The sequence below is a fragment of the Tachypleus tridentatus genome, chromosome 9 (genome assembly GCF_004210375.1).
Source record: "Tachypleus tridentatus isolate NWPU-2018 chromosome 9, ASM421037v1, whole genome shotgun sequence".
NCBI lineage: Eukaryota > Metazoa > Arthropoda > Merostomata > Xiphosura > Limulidae > Tachypleus > Tachypleus tridentatus.
Window position 1 is genome coordinate 133,714,981 of NC_134833.1, and position 14,601 is coordinate 133,729,581.

General features: G+C 32.2%; 1 protein-coding gene across 2 annotated transcripts in view; it reads left to right on the forward strand.

The window, feature by feature from the left end:
• Positions 1 to 14,601, forward strand: part of LOC143226422 (uncharacterized) — a 125,934-nt gene that overhangs the window by 18,170 nt on the left and 93,163 nt on the right. For both annotated transcript variants that reach the window (XM_076457360.1, XM_076457361.1), the window contains exons 2-3: positions 1,119 to 1,220; positions 6,550 to 6,783. In XM_076457360.1, the coding sequence (XP_076313475.1) occupies positions 1,131 to 1,220; positions 6,550 to 6,783 (324 nt within the window). In that variant the 5' untranslated portion in view covers positions 1,119 to 1,130. The remainder of the gene's footprint in view (positions 1 to 1,118; positions 1,221 to 6,549; positions 6,784 to 14,601) is intronic.

Consider the following 14,601-nt stretch of genomic DNA (forward strand, 5'->3'; position numbering starts at 1 on the left):
ATCAAGCAACAAAAATGTTTGCAGTGGATGCTGCCAACCAGTTGAATGTTTCTCTGTCCAGTAACTTAACAACAAAAAGTTGAAGGCAAGTACTGTACTCTCTCATCTGTACAAAATAAGTGATAATGGCAGATGCTGTTATTAATTTTGCCATAACACAAACAGGGACAGCAGGTTTAGTGTCAGTTGTTTAATTACTTTAGCAGTTGGAATAATCAAATGATGATAATTGAAAACCATAATTTTGAACAGTTGATTATTTTTGTGAAATAAATTAATAGTGTTTTTGATGTATATAGTGTTAGTGATGTATTCCAGTATGTCATACTGCATCAAGAAGAATATCTTAACTAAAAAGTTGATATTTACTTTGTGGAACTCAACATGTTATGGACACAAGTATAAATGCTTGGGAAACGTCTATCCTTTTAAAATGCTCATTTGAATCCTTTTTTTGTGTTGTTGTTGTTGTTAAGAGAAAAGTTTAAGATATAGATATCAGTTTTTACAACTTCTTTTTGTGTCTATATGTTGAAACTATAACTAAAATGTTACTGTTTGATCATTCATGGTAGTTTTGAACTACATGCAGAAATATCTGGAGCTTGTTATGGAAGAAAAACAAAATATATATAACTATTTTTTTAAAATTATTCTATAGATGTGAAGTCTTATTCAGTAAAGACAATCTACTAATATCACAAGACCTACAAAAATAACAAAGCTGAAATTGTCATCTTTACTCTTTAAGTATGCAGTTTTTGTTTCATGAAATTGAAATAAGTGTGATAGTAGAAAACATGGAGTTAAAGCTTTTGTTATTTCTACAGTTGTCAACATTTTTATGGAAAAGGGAAGGCACACACTTGCAATTTCAGTTTCCTGACCTTTAAATATTATCCAAATTGAAGGTTTTGCAATTTTTATCATAGATTTTGTGAAATTTTAACTAGTTACTAGTGTGTTAGAATTAGCACTTTTTTCATTTCGGCTCCTTCAAAGCATGGGTTTAAATCATTATTATATGGGTAAATCAAAAGAATTTTATCAAATGAATTGTATGAATAATTAAAAGTATAGACATACCTGAGAGCTTAACATTTTTTATATTATTACAGCTGTAGTTCAAGATGGAGTTAAGTAAAACAGATCTGTTAAAACTTCTGAGTGTCCTGGAAGGTGAATTACAAGCAAGAGAAGTTGTCATTGCTGTTCTGAAGGTAAAACCAAACCAGTCATAGTAATTGAGTTGGCTCTAACTTACATTATTATACATTGGCTTAATTTGCAGTTAATAGATGTTTGCATATATTTTTCTTTCAATAATTTTTTTTGGATACTATTTTTATTTTACTTAAACCTCTGATTTCTTTTTCCATTAATTCCCCTATTGTTTCATGCTTAGCAGTTGGCTGTGTAACATGTAAGATTGTTACAGAACCAACAGTTTTTCTTATTTCGGGTACACGAGCCCATAACTGATGTTTTTCATATCTCGTCATAATTGAAATGGGTTAGGTTGTGAGTGGATTTCATGCTTGTATTGTGTTGTTATGCCTGTATATTCCAGTAACAAAGTTTGACTTAAACCTTAACTCATTGTATTTTAACAAATTTAATATAAAAATGCATAATGTGAAGATAATGTGTTGCTATGAGCATCTATTTTTCTACACATTATGATGATTTAGTGAGTTACACTTGAAATTTACTTGACCATTTTCTTATTGTGGTATATGAATAATTTTGACAAAAAATATTTAATTGTCCAAATTTTAAGTTTAAGGTTCTTAATATTAAAAATGAAAATTTAACTTCTTTCTAGTATGAGGTTTGCAACATTTTCTCTATAGGAAGTTCTTCTTTTCTGATTTGTTCACATCCCATCTAAGAAGTACAAAATTTGATATAAATTACTTAGTTGAATGCTGTTATCACTTAGGCAAAGCATAATATTTATAGCTTGCAATCTTATTTGGGTATAGAGCCAAACAATGGAAAATCGGACCTTTCTTGCCATGCCCACCTGTTGCATCTTCATTTTACAGAAATTACGAGTAATTCATTTAGAGGTTATATACTATATTTATGACCAATAGAAACCAAAGGCTTTAATTTATCAAATTTTCTATTATATTGTTTTTGGTACAAAAGATAGCCTATTTCACTTTCAATGTCATGTAATTCGATAGGGTAGTGTGAATTTTGTGCTTATCAAGTTATTTACAAATTTTATAGTGGGACTACTGGTTAGACATGTTCAAAGGGCAATAAAATAATAAAATTGAAGTACAAACAACAGATTACACTGTTGCAAGTTTAAACCTATTAAGGATAAACAAATGTAGATTAATGTTACAACTTAACAAATTTTATAGTGGGACTACTGGTTAGACATGTTCAAAGGGCAATAAAATAATAAAATTGAAGTACAAACAACAGATTACATTGTTGCAAGTTTAAACCTATTAAGGATAAACAAATGTAGATTAATGTTACAACTTGAAGTAATTCTAGAAAGAAAAGTAAACTTAGATTTATTTTTTTAGTAGTTAAATGGTCATTTAATTTGACTGATCTCTTATGTAGTTAGGGTGGAGAAAATAATATAAAAATGTGAAGTGCTTATTGAAGAAAATGCTCAGAACTTATTAAAGAGGTTTCAGAGATTATGCAAACAAAATTTAAGATTTTTCAGATGAAAAGTAATTTTAATCTTAACCTGAATATCACTTTGCACCAAAAGTATTTAACATTTTTACTCCATGTACTCATGGAAAAAGATTTGTGAAAATACTTCATTAAAAATTCAGATTTTTAGTCTATATATGACAATAATAACTGAAAACTTGGAAGATTTTGTGAGGATACATAAAACAGATGTTTTAGTTTTGAAATTAAGGTCAGTTTAGAGTTGCAAACTCAGCGAGTTCAACTGAGCACAGAGTGAGAGTTAATCCAGAGAACAAAAAGTTCTTGCAGAAATTGATTTAATGTTGTTGTAACTCTTGAACTTTTTACTTTTCAGAATATAGAGCTTGTATGCTAACCATTTTAAATTTTTTCAAAACAAGTTTAGAAATTTAACTTTTTTACTTTTGAACTCCTTAATTTTGAATTTATAATTCTCATACATTTTTTTAAAAATATCTTTCATAATTGTAATATGTAATACCAAGTAAAAATTGGATAACATCAATATTTCATTGAAGCCAAATATTTACAAGAAGTAAAGCAAACAATTATCTCTTCTTGCTATGACCTTTGTACTTGGTTGTTGTTGTACATAGGTTGCTAAGCCTTATAAAATTTCACACATAGACTATATCAAACAAGACTTTTTTTATATTATATACATAGTTGAATAACTGTAAAGTCATAAATAACTGCACTGATACCATACAGTTCCACTATACTTCATTAAATTTAGTAACTAAGACGTATTTGATTTTAAGAAATATATAAAACTTCGAACAGGCTAAAGACACAACCGACCTCCTTGGAAACTTGGATCAAAAGAATGTGGAAGCCTTTTCAAAGATTAAAATTGTGGAGAGAACCTCTCTGGGACATTCTGAGCTGTTGACTGGTTATTAGCATGTCATATACTGTAGCAAGAGCATATAAGGGACTATTTACAAAAAAAAAAGGAAGTTGAACAGGGTCACAGTGTTTGATTCAGTACACAAGCCATATCTCAACAAAATAAAAAGATACAAAATTATTATTTTATATTGTTGCTTGTCAATATTAGTCATTTGAGTTGTTAATTTGTACAAAACTATAGACTTTATTTTGACATCACAAACATCTAACTTTAAACAGTACTGCACTCAACATATCGTGTGACTTACTAAAATCTATATTTGGATGTGTTCTTTTAATATTTACTTTTAAGAAATGCAGTAATGTGTAATACTAAAATTTAAATTATTTACAATTTGATTCCAAACTTATTAATACATTTATAAAATAGTAGTTCAATAAAGTTTTGAATGCAAATCAACAAATGTGATAACATGGCCTTTTACCCATGACCTGTCATGAAAAGGTTAATCATTTACTTTGTCACACTAATTTGTTAATCAATTCTCTTTAGCTATTGATTATATTGCTTAGTTGAGTTTAGTTTTGCTCTTGTAAAATTTGTTAAAGTTTTGGTTTTGTGGGAACTTGCTAATTTTTTTACTAGATTATTAATTTGAAGCCATGCTAGCTATAAAATAATGATGTAGAATTTTCTTTGTAATTAATAGTTTGTATGGCATAAGTGAAAAGTTTTCAGGTGGTAGTAACTTGTATTACTAAAATGCTTGATATTACTTAATTTGTTTCATTGTTTTCAAGATGTGTGCATGTTTCAAAAATGTAGTTGGGATGATTGCCAATGTCTTTCTTTGTTGATATGAATTCTGATAAACATTTACATATTTATGCTTGTAAAGATTAAGTTTGTGATAAGCAGTTATTAATTGTTCTCCAAGAATAGGTATGTTTAAGTGAAAAGCATTTGTTCAATCCACACAAGACAATTTCATTGACAAATTTGAACAGATTGAAGATCTTGAATGATAGGTATAGTGTGGCAAGTAAAAGACATTTTTTGCATTTTCCAAAATCAAGGATTGTGTGCTTAAAGAATTTGCAATTTCAACTTAAACTTGGGTTCTTGAAATGATAGAAGAATTCTCAAAGGTACTAATTTGCTATTGAATGGTTTGGGATACTAAATTACTCATTTCTGCATCCTTCATATGAATCTATACATTTCTTTACACAGACTAGAAAATAGATGTAGTGCAAGCTTCAGTTAGCTAAGAACACCATATTGTTTAAAAAAAATCTAGATGATATGTATAGTTTTGCTATTTTGTAAATGTTTTTTTTAAATTTATTTGAAATAACAGAAAATTAGTTATAAGCACATCCTACTTTAAGACAATGCACTGGGGTGAGGGGAATGGTTAAATATGTAATTATCAAAACAAGTTTTCTCGCGTGGCCCAGCATAATCATCAGGCTCTCTGTTCCGTTAGCAAAGAGCCAAGATTTATATTCACTTATCTGCTGCCAGAACCAATTCTATATATAACTCACTTTAAGAGAGGTCTTAGCTAGTGATTATATAAATGACTACCCATTTGTATCTTGTCATGCACACGAACTAGATGAACACATCATGGAAACATGTGGGTGTAGGGCAGCTTGCCACCAATAGCTTGTAGTGTGACATCTGTTGCTGCAGTGTTATTTAATTAAGTTGTATAAGAAGCAATATAATCTTAATTACAAACCACCAAATGACTAAGTACAGTACTTTTATCATAATACAGTTAAATTAAGTGATCATGAACAAATTGCAAGGAATGTATTTAGAAAAGAAAGCCAAAGGGGAAAATGCAGTAAGAAAATATTTATATAATATAGAATGAAAGGGCATGTCTGTGTGTGTGACCACTATAACTCCAAGAGGAATAAACCTAGAAACCTGACATTTTGCACCCATATTAAATGGACCATAAGGGTTGGACATGGTTATTACTTTAATTTACCCCTGAAGGTCTATAGAAAAGTTTTTTCCTTCTAATTCTCAATTACTCAATTTGTTGTGGAGGTTTTCAGCCAAACATTCTTTCAACACAAACTGAGGAACAAAAATACAAGTTGGAGAATATAATGAGTTGTTGATTTGAGTTTGGGAAATGGTAACAAACAAAGGGAAGAAAAATATGAATTAGAGAATGAAAATAATTCAAATAAAAACATAGTGAAAAAAATTTATGTGAACCTAAATTTAAACTTTGCTTTCAAAAAGAGTTTAACTTAATTTTGGAAAATGGCAACAGACAAATCAATCATATAAAAATAATTGACATATATATAACTACAGAAGTAATTAAAGTAGTAGAGATGCTCGACTGGTACATTATGGTTTCTGTGAATCAAGAAGTGGACCTTAGAATTTCACTGTGAATTGTGGATATTTTATGCTAGGTACATATTATTAGTACTTTTATTCAAGTTGTATTATTATTCTTAAAATGATTCAAGTACAATTATCAAATAGTATCCCATGTTTTTTCAATTTCTAAACAAAAAAAAAAAAAGGCCTCAATGTACTACACTATTTTATATACATAATAATAAAGTAAATGGTTGTTTTTTCCTGAGTAACAATGATTCAGCTTTTGTTTTGTTTTTCTTATATATAGCTGAGCAAGCAGTGAAATGTTTCAGTTTAAGTTTATATTATGAAGTGCAATTTGTTTTATTGCATTATGAAACTAAATTTGTCACTGGCTATATATTTATAATTATAATACTTCTATATAAATGTGAATACTTCATACTACAGCTATTCAGGAATCTGTTTTTGTCATAGTTGGTATTAATATCTACATGCTTATTTTGTCAATTATTTGGTGATAATTATTTTTGCTTCTGCCACAAGATTTCATAAAATTGTGTATTAAGAAGAAATTTATGTGAAAAAATGGAGGGGATGGGAAGGTATATATATAATCAAATTTATTTTTGTTTTATAAACAGGCAGAACAGATTAAGCAGCTATTGTACCCAAAGAAGCGAGGAGGAAAAGGTGATCCTATTGCAGCTTTACAGCGAGATGTTTTTGGAGTTACAGACCCAAATTTTGATGAATCTGAAGTGAAAGCTGTATATAATATGCAGCTACAGCAACTAGAACAACTAATACTAGAACAGCGAAAAGTTCAGTTGCACCTAAGAGATCAGTTATTAGAAGAAAATGAACGAGCTGGCAAAGTAAGATTGAAATTTTTGTAAAGGAGTTAAAATATTTTTTAGCAATATACTATCTGGCTTAGTGTATCCTGCACCAAGGGAAAAATTGTACCTTTGAATTAAAATCATAGTAGAAAATAAACTTGGGTATTTTTCAGTATGTTTTTAATTACTTCAGATTTGAGATTTATTCAGTGAATCTTTTTTTTTTTTTTTTTGACTTTGTACATAAAATTTTTTAAAAATCAAATGTTAGTGTTGTAATATGGCACTTGCATCCCAACAGGAGGTAAGTCAACACAGTTTTGAACAAAACAACATGAATTTGAACCTTCTAACTTGGATACAATTATAGTATTATTGACTTTAGCTATCCCTTTTTTAAATTTGATTGACATGATGTGATCTAATCTGAATCTGAGCTTCAAAACACATTAGGCTTGTAATCTAAATGTGTAAGATCACTCTCTGTTCTTTTCAACTGCACAAACCAGTATGAAATAAAATGATGAAATATTAGTGTTATGTTGGAAGAATAAAAGATACACAAAAGGTTCTGATTTTTATTTTTAAAGATGGTTTTATTACTTTATACTTCATTTTAATTATGAAGTTATAACAGTAAAAGAAATGATTTGTATTGAAGAAGTTGGATTAGTCAAATAATTTTGCACATGAATATAGCAAGTATTCAAGCATTTGAAAGTTAACTCTTTCACTGTGGGCTCAGTTGAGTATACGGGAGTTGTCTACATGTTGAGCATTAAGTATTTGAGGTATAACCTTTATTACAGCATGTGTTTCTTTAGAAAATTTAATACACTTTTAGTAAAGATTAAAAATCTCATTTTTTTGTTTATACAGTAATAGTAATGAAGTATTTTATTATTAAAGATTTGTATGTGAGAAGTAATTTTATAACTAGTCTGAGTACAAAGTGATTTTCATGTTATGATTTAAAAAAAACTATAATTTCTCTTAAAAATCTTGAGTATTATTTGTGTAATCTCTAAAACCTCCTAAATACATTTAAAATGTTTATGCTCAGTAAGACTATATTTTATTTTCTATACTGTATGGGGTCAATTGCTTGATCAACCTTGAAACAATCATAAAAAAAAAAAAAAAGGATTAGCACAAAAAGCATAATATTTATTTCCTAGAATGACTACATATTATAACATGAAAATACAAATGTTTAGTCTTAGTAACTTGTCTTCTAATGCTTTATGTATTATATTGATTTTCTATGCTTGCTGAACTAACTACATAACTTGCATTGAATTGGTGCACTGCACTAATTGTATATAAAACTGACTTTTAGTCTTCCCTATCTTGGCTATGTTTTAGTGGACTAGTATTCTGTAATGTAGTCGAATTTCAATTATGTATACAGATAATTACTATTTAGAAATAAATTATGAAACTTGATTTATCATTCTATATTTTAAGAAAACTAAGAAGTAAAGCAAACAATTCTTCTTGCTATGACCTTTGTACTTAGTTGTTACCATATGTAGATTGCTAAGCCTTTTAAAATTTCCCACATGGAGAATATCAAACAATTTTTTTAGGTTGTATATATACAATTAAATAACCAAAAACTCATAAATAGCTACAGTGATACCATGGAATTCCACTATGGCTTATTAAGCTTCGTAATTAAGATGTATATAGTATGAAACTTTGAGCATACTGATGACACAACCTACTTGAAAGTTTGTATTAAAAGAAAGTGGTAGTCTTTTCACAAATTTAAATGGCTGAGAAAACCACTGAGGACATTTGAAGCTGTTGATTGATTATTCATATGTTGTATATAATAGAGTATATAAGGGATCATTTAATAAAATGGAAAGAGTTGAATAGGGCCACAGTGTTTTATTTAGTATATAAGTAAAGTAAAAAAAAGATATATTTTAATTTTATTTTTAGCTTGTTGATAATGGTAATTTGACTTTCTAATTTGTACAAAACTATGAGACTTAGTATTTTGACATTGTAAGCATCAAATTTCAAACAGTGCTCTACTTGATATAACTTGACTCACTAAAATCTATATTTAGATGTTTCTTTGAATATATACTTTCAAATTAAAAACATTAATTCTTATGTAATAAAGTGTGAATTATAATCTACAACTTTTTTCCAGACTTACTGATATAAATTAATAAAATACCAGTACAGTAATTTTGAATGCAAGTCAACAAACATGATGTGGCCTTTGACCTGTGACCTGTCACAAAAGGGTTAAATGAAAATTTGAGAGATATCTTTTATAGGGTATAGGCATGGCAGTAAAAAAAACAACAAAAACTAATGGGAGCATTAGTATTGTTTTAACAAAATATTTTCAATCTGAACTATTATGATATTCAAGTAGTGTATTTTATGAAATAGCAATAAATTATTGCATTAAAAACAGTGTATTTTGAGTATTTTTGAAACATTTTGCAAAGCAATTTTAAAAAATTTATTAAACTGAAATTTGCAAATTACATGTATGATACCTCTGTCAGAAGATGTGTTGTCAGTACTGTGTTAGGAGTATGTGTGTAAGCAAGATTTCTGAAATGGCTGAATATATTGAGATGAAAGCTATTATACATTTGCACTATGACCCAACTCAGAAGTGATTAGTTTTTGAATGGTCAAGCTGAAAGGTCAAGGATATAAAAAATCCAAAAAATCTCTTATCTGTTAACTATTTTTGTTCTATAACTCTGCCAAAAACGATCAAATTTTGATGAAACTTGGTGGACATATGTTGAATATTTTTTCATTATCCTGTATTAAAAATGGTTTGTGTTAATAATGAATATTTTTGTATATTTTGAGGGCTGAATATGATGAAAGTGACAGAGGTATATGCTCCACTGAGTGCACCTCTGTTTTTATGTATTTACATACAATCTGTGGGGGAATTATAGTGTGAAGGTCAATTTAATTGTTTGCTTGTAAGGAGTAGCCAGAGAATTGGTAATGCTGACTAGCTACCTTTTCTTTAGTCTATCACAAACAAATCTTAAATGAACAATTTCACTCAATTGCCTTATTCAAATCTTTACAGTAAGTATTATAAGAGTCAAAACATAAAATTGCTCAACGTAATATACTATGTGAACCTCGCATGAAAGTAAAAGTTAAATCACTTCCAAATCTTAGTCACATAAGGCTGGTACTTAACTGTGGTTCTTTATGACATGAGCAGAGGAGAGTATTTTTACATTTTGATAAAGGTGGGGATGCCTATCCATCGTAGATTAACCTTCATTATTAGCTAACATCCACTTTGCAGCTGGATATACTGAAGTAACCTTTGGTTTACCTTACCTTGCACAAGAACTAACAACTGAGCATAGGTAAATGTAGAATCCACAACCTGTTGATAAGTCCACTTATAGTGAATAAGACAAAAACTAGTTTGTGTTGTAGGTCAAATCTGTTTTTCTAACAGGAGAGTCTTGGGTACTTGTATCAACACAGTGGATTAAAATAGAATACATATCAAACTAAATTAGTTATAAAAGGTTTTAAGTATTTAATGTATGTATGTATGTATGTGTGTGTGTGTGTGTGTGTGTGTATACATATATATATTCAACAGTTACATGTTTTCTGAGCTTTCCATACTAATTTTGTCTGTAAATGTCAAGTAAATAAGTGATAAAATCCTAATTTGTATGTCTTAATAATTTTGGAGGAACCTATAATAAACAACTTATAGAAGATTGTAGCACATTTTATGAAATGGGTCTAAGGAACTTTTGTAATTAAAATCATTCAACAGGCTTTTCAACAGGGCAAAAATAATGTTTTTGAGGGTTTTGGTTAGCTCAGTTGGTTAAGAATCACTTAGAGCCAAGACTCAAAAGAACATGCTTATTAAATAACAAGAAACAAAAGTAGTGATTTAGGTATAGCGAAGTTAAGATGCAGAAAATTCAAAAGTGTTATATCTTGAAAGGAATAGAGTAATATATAGTAGACATATTTGTATTTATAGACAGAACTGAAACCTATATATTCTTCCTTTATGTGCTAACACTTTCGTGTAAGATTTGGTGTGTATTTGTTTTGATGTTTGGGCAAAGTTTTATTGCATTAACTTCATTTGCTGTAACTGAAATAAAGCATAAAATGTACTAGCTAAAACAAACCTTTGTTTTTATTTATGATACATATGAATACTTTTAGTAGGAGGAAAATCATTTACCTTGCCTGTCGGTGTGGATTCCTGTAGGTAGTGAGGGTAACTCCCAGGTAAGGTTCTGTTCTTTCAGTTTACCTCCTCTGGGATCTAAACATCCATCCACGTGTTTGCCATGCATGGTAACCCATGAAGGGGAGGAGAGGATCCTGGTGGTTGAGGGGTCCAACCCTAACACACCACTTTGGCCTTGAATTTCTGTAGATGGGCAGCCTTGGGGTGGCCCCCCTTGGGTCAGTTGACTCATCCACTTGGGCTAGGGTCATCCAAGTACCAGTGTTGGATGTTCTCAACAGGTGTTGTTTGACATTGTAGTGCATCCCCTCATAGGGCTCAATGGTGAGTGGGGTCAGTGGGCACCAAAATTTCCCTTTTCTTATTATGAATACTCCAATTAAAAATTTTAATAAAATAGTGAAAAAATAGTCTATAGGTAAATGACCACGTATTGAAGATTCTGAGTAACAATCCTCACCATCCATACCACCTGTTGTACCTCATTTTCTTATATTGCACCCACTTTCAGCAAACCTTGAGGGCAGATATCTCCCTTTTATATTCAGAAGGGACTAGAGGGACTTGCTGGCTCTCCAAAGTCAATAAAAAAAGCTTCACTCTGGTTACATATTGGTGGAAACATCCATATCTCAATGCTGAACTCCTCTTGCATTCAAAGGCTATTGGGGATATACCTATAGAGGTTACACCTCATGCTACTTTGAATTCATCATGAGGAGTTATTACTGAGAGGGATTTGAAGAACATCCCAGAGTTGGAGATTCTTGCTGGTTTCTGCAGTGAGGTGTCTCCACTTGCAAAGATGGAATTATGGTAGCAGGTTATCTTAATTGCAGAGTATGGCCATACATTCCAAACCCTCTGATGTTTCCACTCTCAATGGTTCAGTCACTTGAAGATGTCATGTTGTGGTTCCTTGACGTGTGCTCGTTGTAGTGGCAAGGACCATGATGCCTATGAGTGTGAAATGGACCCTCATTGCATCAGTTGCAATGGTTTTCACCCTTCCTACTTTCGTTCTTGCTCTAAATGGTTGGAAGAAAGAGGTGCAGCGTTTGAAAATGATTCATAACATTATCTATCACGAGGCTTGAAAATTACTGTCCACCACTTCATCTCGGATGTATGCTGCTGCACTTCATTCCACAGCTACTGTGGGAGTGCAGACAGGTTTCTCTGTGCCTCCTACAGAATTGTTCTCCAAACAAATGAAGTCTTTTGATTTCCATGGTTAAAAAAGTTGATGAATCAATTTTGATACCTATCTCTGTCCCTTATATACATTCCATCAAACCCTGAGATACACATTCTTTGGTTTCAGGTACAGGCATTTCCTTGGATCCATCTTCTTTTCTCACAGCAAGATGCAAAACAATCATTCATTCATGTCCTCAGTCTCTGGAATCCCCTTCCAACAGCAAAGACCTGTCCAATGAACCCAGGGTAGGATCCATGGAGGTTGATAGTTCTCCCTCGAATAAGGAAAGTAAGGAAAAAAGATGTGGTCGTAAACAGAAGGGTTCTCTGCTCAATTCACCTACACTTAAATAAAAATGGCCACCCTGATACAATGGAACTATCGAGGTTTATGTTCTAATCTAGATGACATCAAAACACTGATTGCTTCCTACCATCCTGTTTGCCTCTTCTTACAGGTAACGTTTCTGAAACCTACCAATACAGTCACCTTTGGCAGTTTTCTTTATACAAAAATGACAGGCTGTGTGATGGATGAGTGCATGGATGGGTGGCACTGATGGTTGATCAGCATGTGCCCACCTTGTCTTTGCCACTCAATACACCCTTGGAGGCTGTAGCCATCTGTGTTTCCTTGGGTCATACCATCACTGTTTTCTCTATCTGTCACCTGGAGAGACATATGATTAATCAGACTGTGATGCTGTCATTGAACAGTTGCCGTCTTCCTTTTGCATCCAGGAGGACTTTAATGGACATCATCTCCTCTGGGGAAGTGCTGGTATTGATAGGAGGGGTCACTCTGTAGAGTGTATGCTCTCTGATCACAACCTTTCTCATTTCAATACTGGTTCTTCTATTTATTTTCATGCACCTAGTCAGTGCTTTACTCTATTGATCTCTCAATTTGCTCCCCTTCATTATTTTCCCATTTTTCATGGAGAGTTGACAATAATCCATGACACAGTGATCATTTTCCTATAATCTTGAGAGAGACTGGCCATGGTCGATGCCACCTGACCCGCGTTCCCCAGTGGAAGCTGGATCAGGCAAACTGGCCCTCTTTCACTGCTCTTGCAGAACTTGATCCTGCCATTGTCTGTAAGCCATCAGTAGACGACTGTGTGGCAGCAGTAACTGAGTGAATTATACAAGCAGCTGCTCAATGTATTCCTAAAACCTTAAAACCTTTTCCACTATATCCTCCTCCATGGGGGAATTCTGCCTGCCACATGGCACGGAAGGCTTAAAAATGAGTCTGGGATACTTTACATAGATATCCCACACTCTCAAACCACATCGCTTTCCAGCAAGACCGTGCGCATGCTCGATGGGTAAGATGTCAAAGCTAGAAGGAATCTTGGATTAAGTTCACAACCAACATATCCTCTACCACCAGTTCCAAAGTAATTTGGGACAAGATTTGAAAGGTCCATGGGTAATATCACTCTGTCCCCTCTTGATCTTGCTTTCTGATGGCTAGGAAGTAACTGATACCCAGAGCATCACTGATACTTTAGGTGAAAGCTTTTGCCAGGTATCTAGCTCTTCTTCCACCTTCTTAGCCATCAAGACTGGCAGAGCAATCACCTCTTTCCTTTTGAGCTGATTGTCTCTATGGCTATAATTGTCCCTTTACAGTGGTAGAACTCAAACTGGCCCTTCATCAGTCTGGCAGTACATTGGTTGGACCTGATGATATACACTATGAGATGCTGTGCCATCTATCCTGCTTCTCTTGCTATCCTTCTGGTTGTTTTTAACTGAATCTGGCAGGAGAACGTTTTTCCTGATGCCTGATTATTGTCCTGCCTTTCTCCAAGCCTGGGAAGGATCCCAAGATTTCTTCAAACTACCTTCCAGTTGCTTTGATGAGCTGTCTCTGTAAGACCTGATGGTTAATGCTCCTCTTGTTTGGTTTCTCAAATCAAACAACCTCTTCTCATTCACCCAGTGTAGGTTCTGACAACAGTGCTCCACTATGGACCACCTGATTTGATTTGAAACATCAATCAGAGAAGCCTTTCTCAAATGACATATCAATATTCTTTGACATTGAAAAGGCATATGATATAACATGGAGGTATGGCATTTTGCAAGAACTCCATTTATATGGGTTATGTGGCCACTTGCTCATTTTATTAAAAAATTTTTTAATGGACAGGAGATTCCAACTTCATGCGGGTTTGACACTTTTCCGTTTTTTTATAGAGGAACTTGGAATCCCTCAAGGATGTGTTTTGAGTGTCACACTTTTCAGTATAAAAATTAATGCCATCACTGAACAACTCCCTCTCACTGTTACAAATGGTCTCTATGTCAACGACTTTCACATCTCGTGTCAGTTGTCGAACATGAGGTATATTGAGCAGCAGCTACAGACTGCTCTCAGTTGTTTACTGTAGTGAACCATA